Source organism: Seriola lalandi, unplaced genomic scaffold (genome assembly GCF_002814215.2).
Source record: "Seriola lalandi dorsalis isolate HSWRI2012SDOR001 ecotype SW California unplaced genomic scaffold, Sedor1 jcf7180002054956, whole genome shotgun sequence".
Lineage (NCBI taxonomy): Eukaryota > Metazoa > Chordata > Actinopteri > Carangiformes > Carangidae > Seriola > Seriola lalandi.
Genome location: NW_019525507.1, coordinates 2,451,284 through 2,477,630, shown reverse-complemented (window position 1 = coordinate 2,477,630; position 26,347 = coordinate 2,451,284). Strand labels below are relative to the sequence as shown.

The 26,347-nt window shown below is 41.5% G+C and overlaps 1 protein-coding gene across 1 annotated transcript in view; it reads right to left on the bottom strand.

Annotated features, from left to right (window-relative positions):
* The window catches only part of tmtopsb (teleost multiple tissue opsin b), a 25,616-nt gene extending 3,606 nt beyond the window's left edge, over positions 1–22,010 (bottom strand). Inside the window, exons 1-3 of the mRNA XM_023395076.2 lie at positions 21,329–22,010; positions 14,292–14,620; positions 4,196–4,429 (exon numbers count right to left, since the gene is read on the bottom strand). Of these exons, the coding sequence (XP_023250844.1) occupies positions 4,196–4,429; positions 14,292–14,620; positions 21,329–21,722 (957 nt within the window). The 5' untranslated portion in view covers positions 21,723–22,010. The remainder of the gene's footprint in view (positions 1–4,195; positions 4,430–14,291; positions 14,621–21,328) is intronic.
* Between the last annotated feature and the right edge of the window lie 4,337 nt (positions 22,011–26,347).

The following is a 26,347-nucleotide window of genomic DNA, read 5'->3' as shown; positions in this document are numbered from 1 at the left end:
CTCAAAGTTCATTTAGCAGCTTAATCATCACATACACATGCAACCCCCCCCCCCCCCCCCCCCCTCTGAATACAAACTGTTTCTCCTTTTACTGTAGAAGTTTTCAAGTCATGCTGCAACTCAGTGTTACAGGCGTTGAATCCACCAGAAAGACCAAACACCACAGAACAAAGAACAAAAGCAGCGAGAGGCATCAGGGATACAGCGCCATGTCAGCATCTCCTCTGTCTGACAGAAACACCACGAGAAGTTACACATGATTTAAACTCATTGCCTTTAAATTTGAGCTCTGTCAGGCCAAGAGAAAAGAGGAAATACTTTAAAAGAGAAGAATTATATATATATATATATATATATATATAAAAACATATGACATATGTATGCTCCCCAAAGCTACGTTTATTTGTTAGATTTTCCTCTATTTTTTGGGGCATTTTTCTGGTGAGTTATTGGACAATTTCACCTCTTCAAGCCTCTAAAAATAAAATAAAGGAAAAGCTCACTGGCTCTATGGTTGCTATGGTCGCAGCAAAGCAGACATGACTTCATTTTAAAGCTGTCACAAGCCATAAAAGTTGTGAAACACAGTTTCACAGGATGATCATGATGGGAAAGTCTGGGGGCACATTCATACTTTTTAAAAGAATAAAATGAATAAATAAATAAAATAAAACGGTTGAATTTATGTAACTTTCTAATCAGTATCTGCAAAGCGACTGGTAACTATAGCTACCAGATAAACGTGGTGGAATAGGAATATAAGTAAGTTGTACCTAAGTGAAGTAATGGAGTAAATGTACTTTACACCCCTGATTTTGTCACACCCACATGAATATGGTCACATGAAAGGTAACCGATGGAAACATGCAATGATTCACATTTCTAACCGATTAACCATTAGAAGAAAAACCAGTTTAAATCTGTTATATTGTGCAGAATAATTAGTGTGACAGAGTAAATGTTGAGCTCAGTTTCCAGGGCGTGAATCTGCGCAGCGCTTGAAGTCTTCAACTCGCCTCAACACACTGCTGCCATAGTTATGGGCTGGGAGGAACTGAAGACTGAAAGCGCCACACAGCGCGGCCTCTGGAGCGTTTATCTGTGGGCCCCTCAAAGTTCATTTAGCAGCTTAATCATCACATACACATGCAACCCCCCCCCCCCACCCCCCCCACCCCAAAAAAGAAAAACTTCACTCTGGCACTACAAGACACAGCGCTGTCGTAACACGTCAGCCATCAAAAAGGGTTAAATGTCTCACAAGCTCAAAAGTGACAGACAAGCAGCCCAACAGAAACAGCAGACCTGAGGTAGAGGCAGATAAAAAGAGACACAGACAGATAAAAGAGTGGGTGAATGTTCGAGAGAAGAAGGAAAGGTCACCGCCACGCTGTGCCGTTCCCTGATAGTAGCATCACATGCTAATCAAAATCAAAGCTACGTCGCCTTGTGGAGATGAAAAAGAAGTTTCTCCCTCCTCCTCCCACCCGGCGACTTTCTTTTTCCCACCTGTCTTTTCATCTTTGTGTCCTTCCCTCAGTTCCTTTTTTCAGTCATGACCACTTTTACTAGATTTCTGTTTTCCTTTTTAAATCTTCCTTCAATCCCTGTCAAATTTCCTTTTCCTGGTTTCTTCACTACCTCTCCCTCCTACTTTCCCTCCTCTGTTTGTTTTTTTCTCTCTCTCTTTACATATTTTTCTTCTTTTTCCTTCCCCCTATATTTTCTTTTACTCCCTCATCTCCCCTTCCATCTTTTTTGTGCCTCCTCTCTTCCAACCTCCTTTCCTTTCTCTCTTTTTCTGTTTCCCTTCACTTTCTCCTGCCTCCTTTCCTTCCTTCCTCACTCCATCCTCTTTACCTTTTACTCTTGAATTTACTTCTTCCTCCTTTTTTCCTTCAAACGTTTATCGTTACTTCTTGTTTTCTTCTTTCCTTCCTTTCTCGCCAATAACAATCTAACACTAACAAAACACTATGGGACACTATGATAGATGAATAAAAACAGGGTCTGAGTGAAACACAGAGTAACATGGTACACTAAGGTCTTGCAACAATACAAATTGATGGTGGATGTTCTTGTGCGGTTCCTGTGGTTGTGGATGTAGTTCACCACCTGCAACTGCCTCCGTTTAAAAGTCAAACGGGTGAGTCGACAGCGACGACTGCAGAGAAGACGTAATCCAATAAGCTTTCCTGTGGCATGAGCACGAGGACACGTCTCCTCTGTCGCTGTCTTATATAACTTTCCTGTGAGTGTTTTTAAAGAGCGAGAATGAGAGCTGATAAAACTTCACGTTCTTTCAGATGAGGCCAACTAACATCGTCTGTGCAGGTAAAAGTTGATAAGATGAAATAAAAGTTCAAAAAAGCAAGATTGGAAAGGCTTTGTTTTCTTTTTTTATAGAGGAAAAAGGTTCCTGCATGACAAATGTACAAAGTAGAGAGGAGTCACGCAAAAGCTGTCCTCGTGTTTGTTTACAGTTATTATACTAATCTACTAATGACTGTGGTAATGATTTATTGACGGTTGAAAGCGGCACAAAAGCAGACTGAAGTTTGCTCTGCTGTTGTCAGGAAGGCCAGTGGCATAGATTACTTCCTCTTTCATGAGTGCTTAGTTTTTTTTCTTTCCGTGCTGTGTCCTTGGATGACAGTGATGACTATCACGACCTCAGTGGGTGGGAGGAGGGCTTGTTATGCGTTGACGCTGATATGACTTTGACGGCATGACAATAATGTCACGCCCTTGTCTTTTATCTGCACGTTTGTGTGTCTGTGTGTGTCTTAGTGTGATTGCTGGATAGGTGGAGTGTGTGTTCTGTCTGAAAGGTGTAAATGAGGAGCCAGCAGGCGGAGAGTGGAGGTCTGCTTGCACCTACATTAACATCCCCAGGGTGTGAATCTCATATAACTTCAATTACTTGCCTGGGTGTCTAACTCTTTGACTAAATAAGGGAGAACAGATAATTAGACCGTAAGACACAGAACACCTGACTCTACTTTACTTTACTCTACTTTTGTTTAGTTTTTAGCATTTTTCTAAGTAATAAATAACATATAATAAATACTTTATAACACACTATAATGTAGTTTTAAGCAGAAATTGCAAAATCTTTAAAGGAGCTATTTAAATTTTTTGCTATTGCTACATAGCCAATGTTAGCAGTAATAGCTGTTTACTTATCAGTCTTGCCAAGAGTTTCAGCCATCATTTACACTACAACATTTTATAATACGCCCTCTGAGAAGCGCTATGTCTTCAGGGCAGACTGGACGCTACAGTGACTCGGTATCGGAAAGTAACAAGACAGTCCGACCGGGCCGAGGCTAGCTGGTTAGCGTGCTAACTTCAGTAGAAGAAAAGAAAGGTTAGAAAATTGAAGCAAAACAAGAGGGTTGCTTCCACCGCTGCAGACAGCTCTTGACAAGTAAAGCAATGAAGTTTGATGCTGAATTCACAACGTTTCTTCTTTTATTACAACAGTATTTCAGCTTATTGTCATTCATTTTTATACAGAGCCCCAACCTATGGGTGGCCATTGGAGTTTTAGTTGTTGACAAATGCCTTAATAAACACTTATATTTTCTGATAACTACATTATACTGTGTTAATTATGCATGAATTCTAAAATGAATGCACCTCTGTGCCATCTGAGGAAGAAATCGGTCCCAGCGTAGCTTTCTGTGCCGATTGTGTCGGCCATGTTGATGAGCAGTGCAGTGTAAAAGTTGTTGTCTGGCGGCTGTCCAGTTTAGCTAACTATCTCCGGCTCATGCTGATTCCACTGTGGACTGGACAAAGTTTGGCATTACTGATAAAGTTGGCGAGACAGTATTTGTGGATCCCCGGCACATCTGTCCTCCGCTGAGCAGGTGTTTCATGCAGCTGTGCTAACGTTAGCTACAGTAAACAATGCACACATCTCCCAACTGTCCAGACCACAGCAACTGAAGCAGACACAATCTAACTTGGTCTGATCAGTTGTCATAGCCAAAACATGACTGTGTGTGTCTGCCCTGTAATTAGATACCAAGATTTAAGGAACACACAAGAGATTATGATGGATTTACTGTATATTTACATACACAGAGGTGACTTTGCTGGCTGTCATCTCTCTCATCCTGAATGTATTACAATGAGAAGGTGGAAGGTGGTGGAAGAAGAATCAGGCGGTAAGACAAGAACACCTCACCTGTTTGTTCATGTATATATAGATAAAAGGGTTGATGACGGTGGAGAACTTGGCCAGCAGCGATGGCGTGATGCTCGCCTCTGGAGTTAAAAGGTCAGGTGGCCCGAAGGTCGAGAGCAGAGCTGCGACCCCGTACGGCAGCCAGCAGACCAGGTAGCACACCACCATGGTGATGACCATCACCAGCACCCGCTGCTCTCTGCGACGGGTCACCACCGAACTCACGCTGCGGACCTGGTAGAAAGAGAGAAAAACAAAAATAAACTAAAGAGACGATGAGAAAAACTATGTTGGTACAAGTTTCAGCAATTTATAGAGCCCTACTTCTTCTCTGTCACTGTGTTCTGTACCTACGGCCAGTTTATATACAACTCAGAACAAACTGCTCCCCAGCTATAGCGCACACACCAAGCCAAAAACACAGGCTCTGTTGTCGTTGCTTGCAGAGAAGACAGCAACAAATTCGATTAATCAATTAGTCAGTCGACAGAAAACTTATTTAAGACTGATTTAATGCTGTTTTTTGTCATATATGATAATGTGTGATTGTGTATATGATTGTATTCTGAATAAAAGGCATCAACACTTAGTCATGAGCTGTAGAAAGCAGTATGCATAACAATAATATAGTTTTTTACCTTAATAACAGAATCAGTGAAGTTGAAATAACAAGGGAGACATCCCTGTGTTCCTGAATAAATTTGATTTGTCTTTTACTTATATAAAACCCATCAATCTATTTTATAGCACACCCTCTCAGGTTTGGGGGGGGGGGGGGGGGGGGTGGTAAGAAACAGCACATACTGTAATTTACTGTAACTCAACACCTAAGTGAGCAAAGGTGAGGTGAGTCATCACATCGCCATCATGAGTGAAAATAGTAGTCCAGCCTGCAAAACCTGGATTAGGAAACAGTCTGCAGTCTGGAGCACTTCCTTTGTGGAACTCAAGCACAACCAAGCACCTGAGTGACAGCAAGAAAGATAGATCAGTGACTCTATTGATAGATTTCCCCCGACAACTGAACTAAATCTAAATATAAATTTTCATTGCCAGGCGCTGCAAAGGCTGAACTGACATTTAAACCCACACAATCTCCCATTCATACGTATGGCAATACCATTTTAAAGTCAAAAATAAACCAAACCGAGAGATGATAGAGGAAGAATGAGAAATATGCTTTGATTTTGGGGCCACGTAGTTTAGTTCATGTTAATCGTTTGAACTTGTGCATCAGTAGCAAACTGCAAGCCAGGAGTTACTCCTCCAGGGAAAGTAGCTGACTCATGCAAATATACAATATCAAGCTATGTACTGTATCAGTGTGTGTTTTCCTCGTGGACCAAAAGTAAAACTTGCCAAATATTCACATTTGCATTTGCTTTTAGCCAAAATTGTGTTGTTGTATGATAGCAACTGTGAGCAGGGATCACTCTTGAAACTCTCACGCTTGGTGATGAATTCAAAGATGCTGTATCCAAGAACCAATATTTTCTTTTATAAATAATAAAAATCTGAACATTTCAAACAGCAAAACATAAAAAAAAAAAAAAAAGATTAAATATAAATGTGTTCATTTGTGGTTCTAAGACGTTCCTCAAAACAACGAGAGGGAGAGTTTTCCAATGAGTGTCTGATTGCAACTTTATTACTACAAGACAGTTCAGCAGTATAAGGTGACTCATGTGTTTGCTGTGATTGATTACCTATCTGTAGAAAGTTTCAGGTCTGGGGAAAATTGACTCTCACACCACAAATTAAAGGAATTCAAACAGAAGGCGGACTCAACTGACTCAACCTTTCTTTTCCACTGCAGATAGTAACGCTCTCAGGGCAGTGTTGTCACTATGGCGATGACACACAAAGCTATCGTGACATCATCCTCAATGTGACACACACATGAACAATGGAGGTGATTGAAGGGATACTGAACAGTGAAATGTCTGCATCTCCTCGATTGACCATGGCGTGGTTTTATGGGCTGCCATGCTAAAAGAATTATACAATAACACAAATGTGACAGGCGAGATAAGTGGTGTACAGTCGCTTGGCTGTTAAAAAATGGTGGATTTTTTTCCAAAACGTCCCACCTCGCACAACGATGATGCACCTTTCAGTATCGCCTTAGCTCCTTTGAACCCTCAGCGGAGGTGGTACCAAAAACAGCAGCAGGAACCAGGTAATATATCCAAACTTCTGCCAGATGGAAAACCAAAAGAGTAGAGTCACGTAGAGTCGAGTTAAGCTGGCACCATGCAGTGGAAACAGTCTACAAGAGTGTTTAACCCAAAATATGTCCTGTCAGTCCTGTCGAGGTGCAGAGGAGCGGCCATCTGTTCCATACGGTCTTAATATTTGAGCTGCCACCCTTTGAACAATGACTTGCAGAACTAAATCATGTCCATGTTACTGTAGGCGAACTGCACCCTCTCAGTCCTGGTGACAGCTGCTGTGTCAGCTGGATGTGGTCGAGGGTGTCGAGGTTTGTTTTAAGAATACTTCAGACCTCTACCGGCCACAGCCCGCAGCCATTTTTACTGCCAGAGAACGGAGGGTGTGGCAACAACTGTAATATGTTCCGACATGTGACAGTGTCAGGTCAGTAATGGACCAGACACTGTCACATGATCAAGGACATGCTTCATCATGTGGCTGGTTTGCCAGACATCAGTGATGCTGCACATGGGACCATCAGGGAACAGAGTAAATAAAAAGAAAAGGTGATGAGACTTTTATATTACAACCTGTGATTTTCAATGCAATTTTGTTGCATGAAACAGGTACCAATAAAACACTGAGTGGTCCCAGCTGATACTCATGTAGGCAAAGATTGGTACCTATCTCACTCTATGTACACTAAACAGAGCAGGTGATTAGCTTAGCTTCGCTCAAAGACGTTAATTACACTCTCTTTTTTCTAAAGATTAAATAAACATAACATGTTAATGAGTTTCAATAGAGCTGGCAACAGATTTTGTTTGGACAGAGCTGTTTATCCCTGTTCTCAGTCTTTATGCTAAGCTAACCTAACCAGCTGCTGTCTCTAGCTTCATATGAACATTGTGACTATCAAACTATTTTATAATAGATGTAAGACATAATTGGATGGATGGAAATTTACATAAGATTATTTTTCAATTCTTTTAAAATGTCGTTTGATCAGGTCTTCAAAGTGAAAGCTTTTTGTGCGTTTGCCCAATTGTACCAAGGGCAAATCAGTCTCCATGTCCAGTCGTCCTCAGCGCAACAAATTAAAAAAGCAGCCTATGCATCAGTGGTAGGACCTGAATAGGTGTAAAGTCTACGGCCCAATTGTCCATCATACTGACAGGAAGGACAGAGGGAGCAAAGTTTGTGCTAAAGTTTGAAAGTGCGTCCAGAATCTTAAATTCACAGAAGGAAAAGACGGTGACTCCCCAGAGGTGCACTGAAGGTTTGAAAGTCTTGGACTGTAGATACGTGAGAGCTGCTGTCGCTGAGGTATGTTCAGGGAGGCACAGGTTTTTGTAGTGCATGAGTGCAAACTGCAGATCTTGGCAATTAAATTTTCTTTTCCTTTGTTCATCAAGGATCCCACTTAACATACAAGAAAGTCTATGAGGCGAAGCTGCTTCTTCCTCTTTTCACAGACACACAAGGCTTGGCAACATCTACCCATGAGAGCGGAAAAGAGAGGGGAAGAGGAAAAAAACTGCTATTGCTGCAGTAAGTGATAACCAAGATTGGTGTAAACCACAGGGACAGATACAGACAGGAGTGAGGTAAGGTGTCAGTTCCTAAGGCAGAGAAGCTGTCATAAAAGTAAAACTTCACAGTTATTTGTTGAATCTAAACCCCACAGAAGAGCCCAGGTGAAAATGGAAGATGTGTCCTGACATGAGTGCTAACCCTAACCCTAAGTTGAAATCTCTGAACAGCGATTGTCCAACTAAAACCTGAATTTTGCTATTGCTACATAGCGAACGTTAGCATTAACAGCTGTTTACTTACCAGTCTAGAAGAAAGGTTGCGAGTTCAGAATCAAACTTCATTCCTTTACTTGTCCAGCGCTGTCTGTCGCAGTGGAAAGCAACCCTCTTCAATTTCTATCACTTCTTTTCTTCTACTAAAGTTATCATGCTAACCAGCTAGCCACAGCCCAGTTGGCCCTATCATGTATTTAGTTACTTTGCAATCAAAAACCTATTGTTTCCAAATGTATGTCACTGTTATCATTGTAAACTATATTTTAAAAAACACTATACTTTGATGGCCTAAGTGTTTCCATATTGTTAACCAGAGACTTCTCACAGCATGGGCTATTTTTATAAGATTTAAATATCTCCTTTTTGAATTTTCACTATTCATATGATTAATACAGTGGTTCTTTTACTCTTTAGATGAAACATTACAGAAAGGCTGTTATGGAGCATGCAGAGGAAACAACGCTGCTGTGGTGTTACAACATGTGATGCAGATGTAATCTCTCCTGCAAGTGAGAGCTATAATATCTGTAATATGAAAAAAAAAGAAACAAAATCATGTTGTTCAAACAGAAATATGCAGATGCATGCACAGCTGCTTCATAATGCACATTCATGCAAAAATATTTTAAACACAGCTTTGCAAGATTTTTTAAAAAAACAATAAAAAGATTATGAATATCAAATAAAAATGAATACAGCTCTCACAGAGGGGAAAAACTTGCCTCTCTTGTTCAGTGTCTTACTCTTGCACAGTGTCAGGTTTCAACATACAGTGCAAGCAAGATTTAATCACATTCTGCAAAATGAGATGAGTAGAAAGTGAGTGCAGATCAGTGTGTGTGTGTGTGTAAGAAAAATGCACGCTGTATAAGCAAGGGATTATCTTTCCATTAGGTAACTTTACACCTATAGACTGCTGAGAGACAACACATTCAAACACACACACACACACACACAAGTTTGCATATATACAGCATGCAGACAGCAGAGCAAAATTAAACACAGTCTCTGCCTGATGCCAATCTCAATCACCTTGAGCATTTTATCTTGTCTCTGTCTCCACATAAAGTTGTATTTTGTTATGGTTAATTAACTTATTTGCCAAAGATCTTCACACAACAGTAGATTATAAAATCATCTCATCGCAGCAAAGCCCTGAATATGATTAGAATAGTTATCAGTTCATTAACTGAAGTTGTTATCTACGATTCTTGTTTTCAGATTCTGTCAATGTGTTTGCCCTAATGAGCTGGACCCCTTATCAGTTTGGTTCATTTAGATGATAGCTTAATAAAAATGGATCGCCACCAACTACGAATTCTGTGTGTTGTTGGACTTTGTTGCATACAGTTTCTAGCGAACCGAAACACTTGCAAATGCAAAACTAACCCGTGAGACAAAGACAATTATCTGTAAAGAGCCTTATGGGCTTACTGAGAACAAAAAACTATCAAGAGACAAAATCACAAACACCTTTCTCAACCGTCCCTCAATGTCATTATGTGACACCAAAACTGCACGCTGCTAAAAAACAAGCTACATGGCCAAAAAATAACAATAATGCATAAATCAAAGAGAAATCAAATGAATATGAATATCAAACATAATTGAACAAATAAAAATGTAAAAAAATGAATTCATTGTAATAATGTGGGAATCATCTTGTGACATATTTGTAAGTCTGTAAATGGATAATAGTGAAGGGCCAAGGATTGATCCCTGCGGTACTCCATAAGCGACAAAGGTTGACAAGGACTTACAAAAGTCTCATTGTCATTAGGCACCCAAAGGGTCTAAAAGTTATGTCTTTTAAAAGTTAACAAATCAGACCATTTACAATTAATTAATAAGAGCCACTTTTGAATTTCCAGGTTGTATAAATCTCTGTTGCTGGCACTCTAGGAAAACTGCACCGGATGAGGGAATGCAGCCAACCTATTTCAATCATGATCGAGTAATCACATCTGCACTAAGAGTTGGGCTAGTTTAATTAGACCCCCTTCGGCCAGATTGAGAGAAATGGGGCAGGAACTGAACTGTGGATTTGGAAAAATGACTCCTTCACATGAAATGCACCATTTAATCATTATACAACCATAAAATGTGCCTTAATGGAAGGGAAAGAGGTGCAATAGTAATAATTGTAGCAACAACCATTTGCCATTTTCTTCTAGTGCGCACTTTTTGCAATTTTGAGGAAATTTCAACCACTATTTCACTTTCTGTTCAATTCAGTTTTTATAATTTCATACAATTACACCTATCTTGGAAAAAAAGCAGCAACAGCAATAACAAAAAAAGAAAGTTCATTGTGCTTGCAGGCATGGCAGAAACCCACAGAGGCATGGCACATGAACCAGCAAATGGTGTGGGAAATTAAATTCTTGTGCAAACAGCATCAACGCATCACAGCCAGGCCTGAAACAAACAGAGTTCATAGCCGAGAAACAAACAGATTTAACCGTTCCACACAAAGTTAAAGGAAGACATATGACGCACAACCCAACAGTGAGGCCAGCGTACTTCTTAGAAACAGTCTGTATGCGTGAAGCTGCCAAACAGATTCGCATTTAAGAAGTAATGTATCATCCGAACGTATCAACATCATGCAAGTCACACTTGCCTACTTGTCGTGGCGAACTCGTCAAACACACAAAACCACACAGATATACAACCAGGAGTTTAGAAATAGTCCAACTCACCAATTTTATCTTTTCACATTTACTTATTCATTCAACTGACCAATTAAATTTGATTTAATTCATGAAAGACAAACTATCCGAACATGACTCGTTCAACAGGTCTGAAACTAAGTAAAAAAAAAAAAGGAAATTGGTACGTGCCACTTCAGAACCAATCTGTTTGTGCTTCTTACATGAGGCACACTGAGTCTAAAAATATCATCGTCAACTTTCAAAACATGTTCTGTGTAATTTGTGTATAATTGTAGAATATAAACTCCTCCTCAGGTCATTTAAACCAACCCACGTTCCCTGAAACAATATGAAGGCATACTCTCTGTGCGCACACACACACACACACATGCACGCGTGCACACACAAACACATACACACTACTAAATGAAGAGATTTTGTCTCCTGTGATTAGCTGACAGTGGGTGCGAAGGTCTGTAGCCTTGAGGTTTAAAGCAGTGCCTCGGCAGAGTGTAATGAAGACAGTCGTCTGTAATCCTGTCATTAACACCAGCCTGAACACAGAACCCCTGTGCTGCTCTCTACTCCCGTTCCTAATGACTGTTTTCAGCTTTCTAACTTGACTCTTTGAAATTCTCCCAGCTATCACCCAAAAGTACGACACTAAACTTCCCTGTAACTTGCTGTTTCCTCAGCTTTGTTTCACTGCGACTCCAAACTCTTCCACTGTTATGTCAGAGTAAAATTAGCAGAATTCACCCCACACAAGCAACATTTCAGTCAAAGACAGTTGTACAATTATAGTTACACAGAAAACCTGACAATCATAAATTCATTTTTAAACCAGAGAGACCAGAGTACAGTCACACCCAAACTGAAAAGACCTGATTCAAAATGAGCTCAACCACAACACACCTTAATAGAGTGAAAACACAAATATCAAAAGAGCAGCTATATAATAACAATTACCTGAAATCCAATGTGAAGTAAAATTATTTCCAAAAATAATTGCTCATATGCTTCAGAGACTGATTTCATATATAATATATAATAATTTTCAAACCAATTTAATATCTGCAAATGATATTTCAAAAAGTAATTTTCACTTAATAGGATAATTTCCTAACCTGTCTTCTCCCAGGGCGGTTATGCTAGACCACGTGACCAGAGCTGATACTGAGAATACACTCGCATTGACGCAGAGCCACTCGGCTTTATTAGAGATATTGATGCAGTGACCCATGGCAGTAAAATGAGACCCTACTCAGTTAGACTGACTATATAATTTGGACCCAGTCCGACTCAGGTCCTGGGTCAGATCTCAGATCCTCAGAACTGCAACCATACACTTAGATTTGGTGGAGAAGGATGTGCTCTTTGAGGAAGCTCTCAAAGCAGCAATGAGGAGCCACCTTAAACAAACACATGCATAAACATCACATCTTAATTAAGTCATCAAAACCTCAGCACATAAGGATGAAGCTGTGGTGGAGGGTGTAGCAGCAAACAGCGAAGGCATGAGCAGTGAGAAAGACCTCCTGCACCTGTATAAACTAAAGACTGTAAATGAAGATGGATGTAGCCTCCGTGAGGTCACCCTCAGGTTTGTGAAGAGCGGAGTGGGCTGCTTCACCGTCGCCATCTTGGCAGTGCCTGACTCCACCAAACTCCCGGCTAATCCCCTACAGTTGTCATGACGGAGGAAATTAGCTATACCGTTTTTTGTACCTGTTTATTTCTGCTGTAAATACGTGCCTTTTAGCATGGGAGTCCATGGGGATTGACTCACTTTTGGGGCCAGCCTCAAGTGGACATTTGAAGAACTGCAGGTTTTAGCACGTCCTTGTCGGCTCCATTACCAGCTGGTAGACAAGCAAAGGTGAATGAGCCAGTGATGGCGCAGCATGCATGAAGCAGCTGATGCCAATCAGCTAATGCATGTGTGAACTTCAGCGATGCGCCTGCAACAACAACATGTTCCCAGGCTAATATCGTTAGCCTCCATGGGAGCAAGGTGGCAGGGTTGCATTTCAAATTAAGCTAGAAGGAAACACTACACTTTAAGGAAAGACAAAAAGAGAGTTTGCATGTGTAACCCACAGTTAGAAAGAAGGAGATATCACTCACCCAAATCTATCTATCAGGAAATTCTTTTAATTCAGTTGATCCGTTTCTATTGATGTGCAGCTGAACATTTACCCGTCTATGCCGAATCAAATGTAAAGAGCATCTTGATAAATTTAGGTTTGTGAACTAGAGCTATTTTGACTATTTTGTCAGTTTTAAGCAACAAAAAAAAAAAAAAAGACGCCTGACATTTCCTCGCTCCAGCTGCTCAAATGTTGCTGCTTGTGATGGCATTTTTCACTATCTTTTGACATTTTGTAAGCCAAACAATTAATCAGTTAATTGAGAAAGTAATCAGCAGTTCAACTGACTATTAAATTTTCATAAATTGCAACCTTAGTGTGAATTCTCTCTTTTTTTTTTGTACTTGCTGGATTTTAAATAAGGCTGCCATGAATCCTAATATAAACTAACTTTGTAGCAATGATTACAGCCCTTTTTCTCCCTAATATACTTCATTTGTGTACCAGTTTCTGTTTACTTTAGTTTCCTGTCTCTTTGTCTCTCTGACAACCAAAAAGTAAAACTAATTTAGCTAGTTGGCATTTCATTTATGAGTCAGGAAAGAGGAGAAATGGAAAGATCTCTCCCGAACATACATTATTTCCAAGCAAACGTGTGCATCTTGAAATGCGATACACATCTTCAAAACGTACACCCTACAAAGTTGAAAATGCCCTTTGTTCTCTGAAAACTCAGCTTCAGTGAGGAAACAATTTACTTTTAGTTTTACTTTCAGGAAACCATGACAACAGCTGACACAGTTCAGCAGCAACATCTGGATGCAAATTACTGCCGTCATTCAGAAATCAGGTCGTGTCTCAGGCTCTAACGTCCCTGCATCAAGGTGTAAATTATGTCCTTGCATAGAGGAGATGGCTTCCGAAAAATCCCATTGTGATTGTTTGGCCTGAGCATCCTCAGCAGTGAAGCAGCGGGCAAGAGAATAAATTGGTGTTGGCAGCTTTAATAGACTACATTGTTGAGATGTCAAACCTGATTGGAGATGGCTGAGATCAGCTGATGCATGGCTTCATTTCTCAGCTTTGAAACTCGAGTCTTTGAAATGTATGAACTCATATTCTTTCCTCTCGTCAGCTCTTGCAGCCCCAGATTGAACGTTGGGACTGCCTGGAGGAGTTTGAAACAGTCAGGGATCGGTTAAGGTCACAGATTAGAGGGCGCACTGCTGGTGTGCATTTGAATGCACTTATGAACACACGTTTCTTCCTGGTATCGTATCTCAGATCTCCTGGCTCACACCCAGCCAGCTGGAAGTTGTTTTAACACTAAAAGCCCTGCTCTGCGATTTACATCTCAAATATAACATTCATATTTGCAGAATCGCACCTGTCTGATGGCGAGCAGCAGCTTCCCATAGGAGTAGACGATGACGCCGAACGGCAGGACCAGGCAGAAGGTGAACAGGCAGATGATGTAGGAGATATTGTTCGGCGTCTGGGTCTTCCAGTCGACCGAGCAGGTGGTGCCGGGGCCCTCGGGCCCGTATTTGCTCCAGCCCAGCAGCGGAGGAACAGTCCAGGCCACAGAGTAAAGCCAGGAGAAGCAGATCCCCCCCAGCGCCGGGCGGTAGTCTCTACCGTCGGCTATAGTGGGCGCCATCATGGTGGAGTAGCGCTCGTAGGAGAGAACGGCCAGGGATATGAGGGACACGATGCCTGAGGGAGGGGGAGGACAGGACAAGTGGTCAGTGGCATTAACGTGGCAAAACACAAGAAGGAGCTGTTGAGGAGAAAGTTAATGGAAACTGAAGTTATAATAATAATAATAATAATAATAATACTGAGCCACTCATTGTTGTAAAAGGGTGCTAGACATTGTAATTAAAGCCTTAACACTCTTTTAAAACCCACTTTCAGATTTGTGAAACCTTTACTTTATTAATGAAAGCAAAAAATAATTATCTCCATCCAGGCTGCAATAGACCAGGTCTGGCTTCAAAACCCTTAAAGTTATACTGATCGAACCTGGACTTGATTAACGGGTAGACTCCAGGCACTGCTTAGCTTGAAACACAGATTCATGAAAACACAAAAACGGGGCAATGTCACTACTGTTCTTCCTCCATTTAGACCACACCAGACCAGATCGAGATCAAAAACCAGCTGGATTAATCTAGCCTTGTCTTGATTAACAGGGGCCGTTTAAAGACCCGTGAAACCTTTATTACGCTTGTCAAAAAGGCTCTGGTTTGATATGTTTAAATAAGTAGGTTTTTTAAGATGGACATGGTGTAGTGCAGCAGTGCAATTTTTTATTTATTTACTTATTTGGTTTCATAAATAAATTAAAGGTTTTTAAAAATCTGAAAGTGAGCGGGGCACCGATTTTTCAGAATTGGAGCATCTGTGTTCTCGCTCACTCCGAAATAATGAGCAAGCTGCATCTAAAATAAATGTTCTGCTTGTTTAGATCACAGGGACAGTTTCTCAGACACCCGATCGACAACAGAAGAGTTCATCGAGTCCGACTGATCTTCGTCAAGCTAACAAGCCACCATTGCTTACGTGCAACAGGTCAACAGCCAGATTTCCTAACTCCTTCTTTCCCTTCAGACCTTCTTCTTTCTGCTTCTGTCAGTGACCGTGTCGACTCATAAACCATGTGTTTTCACTCGCTTTTGAAAACATCCTCAACTCAGGCCTCAGTTTGCAGCAAATCTGCTTCTTTTTGTCTTTATTTGTATCTTTTATTCTTCGTTTGCAATAAAAGTGCCTCCAGGCGTCCCTTTAGATTTAGAAAATAACGGCATCATTCATCAAATACGCTCTGAAAACCTGTGTATATGTGTCTTTTATATTACCTTATGTTTGTTCTATATATTGGCTCAATGCCTCGTACGTCTTATGTAAAGCGCTTTGATTTGACTTGTTGAATACAAATCAGTTTCTCTGTTTTACACAGCTACTTTTTCTTCCTCTAGTTTATTTTCCAGTCAGACTTTATTTTCAGTGCCGTGAGAGGATCGAACCAGGAACCTCTGTATTGTGACGCAGTCTAAAATCATTAGCTCACTGTGTCACTCCATCCTCAGTGCTCAGGTTAATTATCATTATAACCTGTTCACACTGAAGAAACACGCACAGAGACGGAGGCCGCCGTCTTCTACATGCTAATCGCTAATTGATGAGCATGTGCCGCTGGAGTGAATTGTTGCTCAAGTCTTAAATCAGCGCTAATCAGCACATGCGAGCTAAAGTGGCGGGGCCAGGGGCACTTTACCTCCATCACACCGAGTCTACCAGGGACAGAGACTTTGATTACACACAATCACGGCAGCTCGATGCATAATGAAGGCTTTTCCGCGGCGGTGGCGGCGATGGCGGGTTTGGACAGCTGGCTGGGGGAATGGCTGCACGATGTGTCGTGTTGAGAGCAACAGCGACGAGTGAGGGATGGAATGGAAATGATTTTGTGTTTGTGTGATGGTCTGTTCAGGCTGGACATTAATGTGAAAACTGTGTGTGTGTGTGTGTGTGTGTGTGTGTGTGTGTGTGTGTGTGTTTTCGGTTGAAGAGGGCTCTCTCTATTCATTACTGATGCACTCTGGGTAGATAAAGCACGTGGACTCCACAGGTTTGCCTTTATGGGTTACACAGATAATATGACAAAGAATTAAAACAAAAATAAAGAAAAAATAGATAAAAAAACAGTGTATTTTTTATATAGTTACAATATCTGAACTTATTCTGGTTGAATAAGTTGACATGTTGTTTTACTCAGCTGTCACCTGTGTGTTTTGTTGTGAAAATTGCCTCTATATGTCTCTAAAAACGACCAAAACAAAACAATCTATGACGTGAACATAACTCCTTTGTTAAACTGCTTTCAGCTCATGGACATAAGAAACCAGTGAAGAGGGCTTTATAGCCAAGAAAGTGGAGATTGCTCGGCCATAAAGGGACACTTAAAAAAAAAAAGTGTGTCATATAAATTATACACACTGGCGCAAGGCTATCTGAGGCCAGCACCGATGAAAAGAGTAACGTCTGCACGGCGACTCCGAACCTTAAATTTATTTAAAGGGTCGATCCCAGTCGGATCATTGCCATGTCAGAATGTATTGATTGGTACAGACTGATGGTCCACTAGCCAAAAAGGTTGGGATCCAGTGGGCCAAAGCAATAAAAGTCAACGCTATAGAGAAGTTATGGGTGTTAATTAATTGTGAAGCTGCATTCAGTAGTTTTTTTTTTTTTTTGGCGCTTTGGGGGGGGGGGGGGGGGGGGACAATGGAACGAGCTGAATATCCAACATGACCTTGTGATCACCTTATGAAGTTGATGGCAGTTGTGTATTTACACCTCCAGACCGCAGACATGGAGCAACAGCATCATTCACTCGATGAGAACCAAAAACAAAACAAAACAACGAGCTGAAAGACGCTAAAAGAGGAGGAGGACTGCAGCTTCTGGAGGTTCATGAAAACAACAAGCTACATCCCTCACATGGGAGTCATTTGATCTATTATTAATACAACAAATATTGATTAGTCGAGCTTCAATGTTTTGTTTTCTTGTCTTCTATAATGAATAATTTAATATCTGCCAATGCTTTGAGAAAAGCAAACATCTGGTGAACGTCACTGACCGCGCTGACGGACGGCGCCTGATCGCCCGTCCAATCTGAAGTTGTTTATTTTAAATTAGCTGCTGATGACCGAAGGCACACATTGATCACATGCGGGTTTATTACGGAGGGATTACAACGACAAGACAACGAATTGTGGTGAGATTATTAAATACTTATGTGATCACGGGTAAACAAATATGAAATATAAAAAACAGCCATTGCCTCTCTGGCCGGTTGTAGTGGATTCTTTTAATATGAGCGCTCTGCTACCTCAGCAACAAAGGCAGCCTCTCTTCCCGAGCAACCATTTCTCCAATCCTGTCTTGTAATGATTGCACAGTCTCCTGAGCCTGGTGGGGATTTGGGGAGCAAATCACTCCCTAACATTGGCTTTGATTCAAACATGGCCCGCTTTGATTCCCCAGCATGCATTTTAAAGGGTTTCTCCTCCGAGGCCCGATTCTTCTTAACTCAACTCCGGAGCGGTGTGGAATAGATTTAAGGTAAAATAAATGACCCGGCGTCCCAGGGTCCTGAGTCAGCACAGGAGCTAATCATCTTTCACCATTTCTCTGCTTCTCTGCTTCTCCCTCTCTCTTCACCTCATCCAAGTTGTTTTCTTTGTCTCCTCTTTCTCCTTCTCTCTTCCTCAGTCTGTATTAGCCTCTTGCTCTTTCCCGCTGCTCCCCTCTCACTCTCTGTTACTTTCCATCTCACCTCTGCCTCCCTCTTGTTCCCCCCTTTATCTTCACTCTTGTTCCAGATCCAACTGATGGCAAAGCAAAAGCACTTGTGCCAAATCAGACCATTTCACGAATGCTGACCACTCAGCACAACTTCCTACACACTGTCAGTGTGTTTACATGCATTTACTATAAGTAATTCTTTTACTGACAGCTTTCTGGAGTAACCTAAATTTCAGTCACTTTAAATGTCTTGACCGTGTCGAGCGTAACCAGGTTTCCAACTGACGTTTTATGTGTGTGAATGATGAAAACTTCAAACAAAGGAAAGAATCGCTGGATAAAAGAACATATGGCTGCAGGAAACAGTCTGCCGATTATTTTTTATGAGTACTTACTACATTGATTGTTAGTCCATAAAACGTCACAACGATAGTGAACAGTTTCCCAAATCCTGCACCTGTTGCCCTCTGCAGTGTTGTGATTGCAGACTGCGTGAAAGAGAGGATAACAGAGAGAGAGAGAGAGAGAGAGAGAGAGAGAAATGAGAAAGAGGGAGCAGGAGAGGAAAGAGAACAGCCCTCTGACTTCTTGAACAAGATCTTATTCCAGCGAGAGTGACCCGATGAGGCTTGATTACAAGCTTCCTAACAGCCCCTGAGTGCATGGTACAGTAGCTCTGATGTATTCTGGGTAATCGCAGTGGGGCGGACAGTGTCTCATTAACAAACAGAGCCGGTTCCGTCTCAGCTCTTACAGTCGGAGGGTTTTCCCTCCAGTCCTGCCCAACTCAGTGGATCCCTTTTATTTATTTATTTTATTTATTTTTCTGGTCCTGAGTGTGATTGTGTGTCTTTTTTTTTTTTAAAATCAGACTGACTCAACAGAATAATGTGTTTTCCTACACTTGTACTTTTTGGGGTATTTTTTGAATTCTGTAATTCCAGTTTTTACATAAGTTAAGTCTGAACATAAGCGGTGCACTTCAGCACGGTTGGACTGTATAAGTGTCTGCGGCTTCGCGTAGACGCCGTAATTTGAGCTAATTGAGCAGTTGCAGAATTTTTTTTACTTACTGTGCACTTGCATATCAACAAAGAGACACTGGGAAGCCACTCGCATGTTAAAAAAAAAAAAAAAATTGCTGAGAATTGCACAAATTTAAAGCACTTCACACAAAGATAACGTAGCTAAACATGCATTCTAAAGAGGCGATGCAATCCAAGCTACATCTCCTCCTCAGGCTGATATTTTTTCCACTTAAAACACAATCTGCTGTGAACTCGGTAGAGTTCAACCTCATTCTTGTAAGGATCAAATCCAACAATGCTCTCTCTTCTAAGAAGTAACTCCCTCACACAACAGATAATACTTTTTTCCACTACCACAATTTTCTTTTTTTTTAATAAACTATTACTTCTGCTGCACTATATTTCTGCCATTGTTTACAAGCTTTCCAATTTGACCCTAAAGGTTATTTCTGGCCCTTTTTTTTTTTTCGAACAGATTCACACTTTCTTTCTTTTTATTTCTCCACAATCCGATCAGTTCTCACCAAACTGTCATCAGTCACTCACTGCTCACATAAATCTTTCATGCTGGGTGACTTATCTCTCCATTGCGGTTGTCTTACAAAGCCAGTGACCAGACCAGTCCAGAACTGAATGGACTCCAATTTTCCAGCTATTGGTTGTTGCTTGTTTATTCTGCAGCTGCTCTTAAAAAAAACACACCACAGAGAAACGGTGTGCAAAATTAATCGTGCAAGTTCTCAGGTCATGGATAAATTGTGGACATAAATTGCGCATGTCTCATTACAGCTTGTAGCTTTCAGGGTTGTATTGGGAAGCTGCTGGGCCTGTCATTAGCTGAATGGCGGAGTTATGGAGGGAATTTCGTCGTGATTCTTCAGTTCTGATGGGGGAAAGATGAGAAAACTGCATCCTGACTGGAAGTGGTACGAACAGAAAACAGATTTAAGAGCAACAACCATTTACTTCAAATTATTGCAAGTCTAGACTCCAGAGAGAAAAACAGCAGCTTTAAGAGTAACAAGACCTCTCCAGACGGCACTGAAAGTAACTAGAAAGATAGAGATGTACTTAACAGGCTGATTAGTCACTTACAATTGCTCTCAATCACAGTGCAATGACAAAACATCTGACAAGAGCCATGAAAACACTGACAAACACAGCAAGACCAACCCAATCAACATCTCTGTTCGCTTTTTTGCCTCAGGAAATTAGGATGCCATGGTCTCTGAGCAGAGGGGTGACATTAATCAACCCTGGACAGTCAATAAAGTGATTGCCCTGAAACTGAAAAGGTCAAAGGTAGATTCAACAGTCAGATCCGAACACCACACACACCCTCTGATGATCAAGTCAAGAGCCCAACGAGGGCAGATCTATTATATAACACGATCAGAAATGCCTCTTCTGTGATTTTGTTCATCTCCTCTGCAGCTACACTCCTCCCCCCAAAATGTATTGTCACATCTGGGACTAAATCTGAATTATGACACATTACCAGATCCTATTAGGATTTATGTCCCTGAAGGAAATTCAGTTTGCAAGCTTTGCAAAGCTGAACTTAATCAGCAGTGAGCAGCACATTACACCTTCACAACTTAATAGGATTTTAATTGAAATTAAACGCAGAATTAAATGGGTTTACAGGATTTTAATCATGTTAACGTTTTGAGTGAGTTTTGCTGCAGGCAAGGGATCAGCGTCTTCTTCTGGCAAGCAGCTACAGAAAGAAAACGAGGTAAATACAGTATGTTGAGCAGCAAAACAAATATCAGAACTGACGAGCTTCAATTTAGTCAATTTTCCTGACAGGTCAAAGTGAAAAATGGCATCCTGAAGACAAGACAGTGTCCAATAATTACACACAGTCACTATCTGACTGGCAGGAGCAATAAGTGAAAAGAAAATCAATATTTCATCTCTATTTCTCTCTTGTGAGGGTGAAGAAATCACAACAAGCTGGAGAAGGATAAGATTTAAAGATTACATTCTTGATTAAATGACCTGGAAGAGACTGCTTTGGTTCATTCAGTCTCCGGTGACACATGCCAAAGAAAATGAAAAACAAACACCTGCTTACCCAAAAATGCGTTCACGAACCCGTACCAAACGCACCCAGCGCGTCCGATCAGCCACCGCCCCTGGGTGCTGGCCGCGAAGCTGAACGGGGTGCCCAGCACGCTGACCAGCAGGTCGCTGAGAGAGATGCTCACTAGCAGGAGGTTCATGGGCGTGCGCAGAGCCCGGTACCGGCAGAACAGCATGAGAACCAGGAAGTTACTGAGGAACCCGAAGGTTCCGATGAAGCCGAGGCACACCGCCACCACCAGGTGCCCCGTCGGGCTCAGGGACGGAGGAGGCAGAGCGCCGGACACCTCTTCGTACGCATCCGTCGCCGTCACCGTCGCCGCCGTGGCGCCGGCTCCTCCCACGGGACAGTGCGCGCAGCTTAGGCTCACGTTGGGAACGATCATGCCGGGCTGAGCCGCGAAGTTTGGACCAGCCCGAAGTTTGCACCGCGGGACGGAACCGTCCGGTCTCGGTGCTTTTTCACTCGCTCAACCCATCTGGAGAAGCGAAGGCGCACGGAGGAGTCCTGTGCCGCACCGTGCGCGCATGTGGCACCTTTTATTGAAGAGAGGGGGAATTTGTCAACGCTTAGCTATCCAGCCCTAGAGAGCTAGTTGGCGAGTGAGTGAAGAGTCAGACAGCAGATGCCGGTGTCACGTTGGGTCCGCCCCTCTCCGCCGTGCGCTCCGGGTCCGGAGAGGTGCGCTCCTTTTTCATGCGCGACCACCGGTTCAGCACTATATGCGCCTGAGCTTTTATCACCCACAGCGCCTTTTAACGCTGGGGGACAGAAGCCCTCAACATGAGGCGCCGGGGTGGGGTGTGTACGTGTGTCTCAAACCACCGTCAGATCAGCACTTGTCGATGGAAGCGTTGCGTAACCGTATTTATTTTTTTCTCTTTTTTGTTGTTGTTGTTGTTGTTGGATAAAACAAGCAGCAAATTAAGAGACACAGATTAAAAGCTGTGTGACAGGTACATGCACAGTGAGACACTTTACTTCTTTCACTCAAGTCTGTGAAAACCTTCGTGATCGATCTAACAACTCGTCTACACGCATTTAATTAAAAGAAATGCAGGAGAGAATCCACGAGCTGCCTGATCAGTATTTTATAGCCTCAGGGACAAAGACTGATTTCCTCCGAGCTCATGAAATAGTCTAGTAATTATAATAGATCATTATTTCAAATAGACAGATGGATAGATATTTATTTGGTAGTTTTTAGAGTGATTTATTAGCTGATTGTGTCACAGCTGGATGTCAGAGGTGGGGAAGTGTAATTAACTGGCATGGGAATCAATGGTATTCGCTGGTTCCAGCCTCTCCTCTCTCTCCCTGTGTGAGTCCTTGTGTTGCTCCTGCTGCTCTTCCTTATTCTCACTTGTTGCACATCTCATTTTTTTCTCTCTCCATCTTTGACAGGAACTCAGATATAGGCACGTTTGGCCATTTGAAAGGGAGCCAGGGGCTGTTTTTCAGGCTTTCATGGAATAGGAAAGACTGAACATTAGATATTGCGAGTCCTTGTATAATAAAATATGTCTCCCTGTCTACCCATAAAATTACACCTGCTGTATACACAGGTGAGAGTGTAGGCTACATTTTAAAAAGGCAGCAATAAATGGACGTCAAGAGCTCTGGGATGGAAACAAATTTCAGCATCTGCATGTTTTCGGCTAAATGTGAATGTGAATTGACTTCTGAAAGACATGGTGCATCAGCAGGGCTCAGTGGAACAGTGAAGTTCTGGTCCCTGAAAGTCTGAAACGGCCTTGAATTCAATCCCTGGTCAGACTTTTAATCTGCGAGTCGATGTGGGTGATGTGATACATATTTCTGCTGCCGGGGGAGGAAATGCATTTGACATGTTTGTTAGACCTCAGGGGTATACACACACACACACACACACACACACACACACACACACACACAATGTGTCACAAGGAGTAACACTTAAGTAAACACAACTTTTGTTCGTTTGTTCACAAGGCATCTTTAAGGTTATAGGTTAAAATATTAAGTTGTAGCTGATTATTTTCTTTATAATAATAATGATAATAAAGATCCACAGTATCTGCCCAGCTTTACTTTCCACCTCAAGGGCACATGAGGCAACTTAGATTGCCATGTTGGATGTGAATCGTAAAGTGTGAAATTGTTCACCATGGACACAAAGGCTTCATTATTCGCACATTAAGGACTCACTCATCGGAAAAGCATTAACGGATGGGTTTTTTTTTGAGCTTTTAAACAAAGGATCGATTTATGTCACTTGTCTGTGAAATGAGAGCAGCCAGATAAAATGATCAGCCTTGCATACTTATTATGCAGGTAATGCAATGAAACGCACACACTTCACACGTGTTGCTCACCCACTCTCTGATGTCTCTTTTACTATTCCTTTGATTTCAAATGTAACCTTGCCGGGAGATGCACTCTTGCACCTCCAGTGAGAAATGAATTATTAATTAACCAAAATGAGTTAATTTAATGAAATTTGCTTCATCAAAAATGTAGCAGTGTTCATAAAAACGTAAGTATAGGACACATTTTCCTGCACTTATGCGTGTGTTAATTTCCCTATCATTAAAGAGTGTGTCATTTTCTCACTGTGTTTTGTGCACAGAGCGAGTGCACTTGGGGTTTTCTTTAAAATGTTGTACTAATAGGTTTTCCTACTGTTTACCATCGTGTGGAGTCAGACAGAAATTAATAAATGAGTAGAACGTCTGAGCTTGACGTGGATATTTCACACGTCCTGGAGTTTGGAACTTAGCGGACATTCATTAATTATTAAAGACATAGTGGGATATTATATTACTTGGGACATAATGTCACAAATAATTCAACATGTTCCATGTTCTTCCATAAGAAAGACTAAAGAATGCAAAAGGAGCTATTTGTAAGTTTTGTAATTGTGACACAACTAGCATTAGCTAGCGTTAGCATTAACTGCAGTTTACCAATTGGTTCTGGCAAGAGCTTCAGCTATTGTTGCATTTACAAGAGGTTATAATTTGCACTGTGAGCAGCGCTACTTCTTCAGGACAGACTGTGACTCAGTATCGGAAAGTGACCTCGCAACGTTTCTTCTAGACTTGTAAGTAAACAGCTGTTGATGCTAACGCTTGCTATGTAGCATTAGCAAAACAAATAGCTCCTTTAAAGTTTTTGTACTTTTATCATGGTTAGAGGCATAAACAATGGCTTATAACTGTCTTCAATAACACTAAGAGATGATTACTGTTGGTCAAGTCATCGCAGGACACACAGCACCACAGCAGTAGAAATAATTTCCTGCAGTGCAAACACATATATACATATCAGGAAAAGCATTTCTTCTTGTGAGCGAAAGGTTTGCATGTGTGTATGTGCCTGTGTGTGTGAGGAGGAACTCTGTTAGCATGGGGTTTGTTGACATTCAACCAAAATCTTCAAAGCTTCATCTTGCGATTTAGATTCAAAGGAACCGCAGTGTGACAACCAAAACTCTTTCACCTCCCAGCCTGACTGTTTTACCTAAACAAAGCTCAACCCCAGCAGCTCACACATAAATTGATTCTCACCCTCTCCTCCTTTGGGATCTGAAATGTGGATTTATGTACACACACACACACACACACACACACACACACACACACACACACACATTAGCCCATATTTCATGATGAACTGTAACTGCCTTGCTGCTAGGTCGAATCTATACAGTGCGTGGCGATGAACTAGTATCAACTGACCGACCCTCTATCTGGCTGATTGAGGGATGATTGGAGGGTTAGTTGATTTGTTCACTGACTCACTTATTGACAGATTTAAAGGCCAAATAACTGACTGACTGGTTCACTGCTTCAGGTTCCTGACTGGCAGGCCGACCAACCTATTGGCAGGTTAAATGACTGTCACTGATTGGCAGACAAAATTTACAGATGTATTAAATTTTTAATCGACTGATTGACTGAGTCGGTTATTGATTGGACTGGTTATTGAACTGGTTGACTGACTGATTCAATTGTTGATTGTTTGGCTGATAAATCAACCCACTGATTGGTTGACTGAGTCATTGGTTGATTGACTGATTAACTCACTGACTTGTTCGCTGCTAATAAACTGGTTGGTTGACTGACTGACTAACTGACTGACTGATGCATGTAATTAATGCAAATTAATACTTTTGATGATATGCAACAATGTATGATGATCAAAGGGTTTCTTTTTCTTCTCTTTCCCGCCCTTGTTAGCTTGTTTAATGGTTATCTCGTGCTCTACCAGTGGGACAAAACAAAGGCGAAACAAAACAGACCAAAATCAATATCAATGCACTTTACATTGCAAATGGATGGTTAAAACCACAAATGGGCTTGGTCAGGTCTACAGCATCTAATCATCATAATTCAGGAAGTTGCCTACGGAGTGCATACAAGCAAACATGGGAAATTCAAACAGATGGAAACGGAGGGTAAAACCTGACTGCAGCCACAGGAGGCCCGCTCCTTGCATTTCTGGGTCGAGTGGGGGGCATGAAGTGGTGTGGATTCATTAAATCTGATCTCCTGCATCACTTATCAAGTATTACCTCAACATGGAGTGCAACACATCATAGTAGTTTTGACAGATGAAGGTCATGAGATGAATTCAAAAAACACTGCAAGTTTCACACACATGTGGATCACAGTAGTTCCATCGTATCTGTTGAGGAAATACTGTTTTATCTACAGTTTTGACACATTCTTAAATACAACTGGAGGAAGAGCAAGATTTTATTTATCTGTTTAGTGATATATTTATTCATCTGTTCAGTTAATGGTCTGGTTAGTAGCATTTGAACATGTTGCATAGTGTCCATTACCAGTAAGAGCCGTTTCACTAAAGTGTCTCGACTCGAGCTTCAGACGGACAGTGAGACGTGCAAGACGACAACAAGTCAGAGAAGAAAAGCCAACAAATCGTCCAACCTGATCAACCTTATACACCATTTTTCCCTACCCTCTGATACAACCTTCGTTGTCATGGTTACAATAATAAACACAA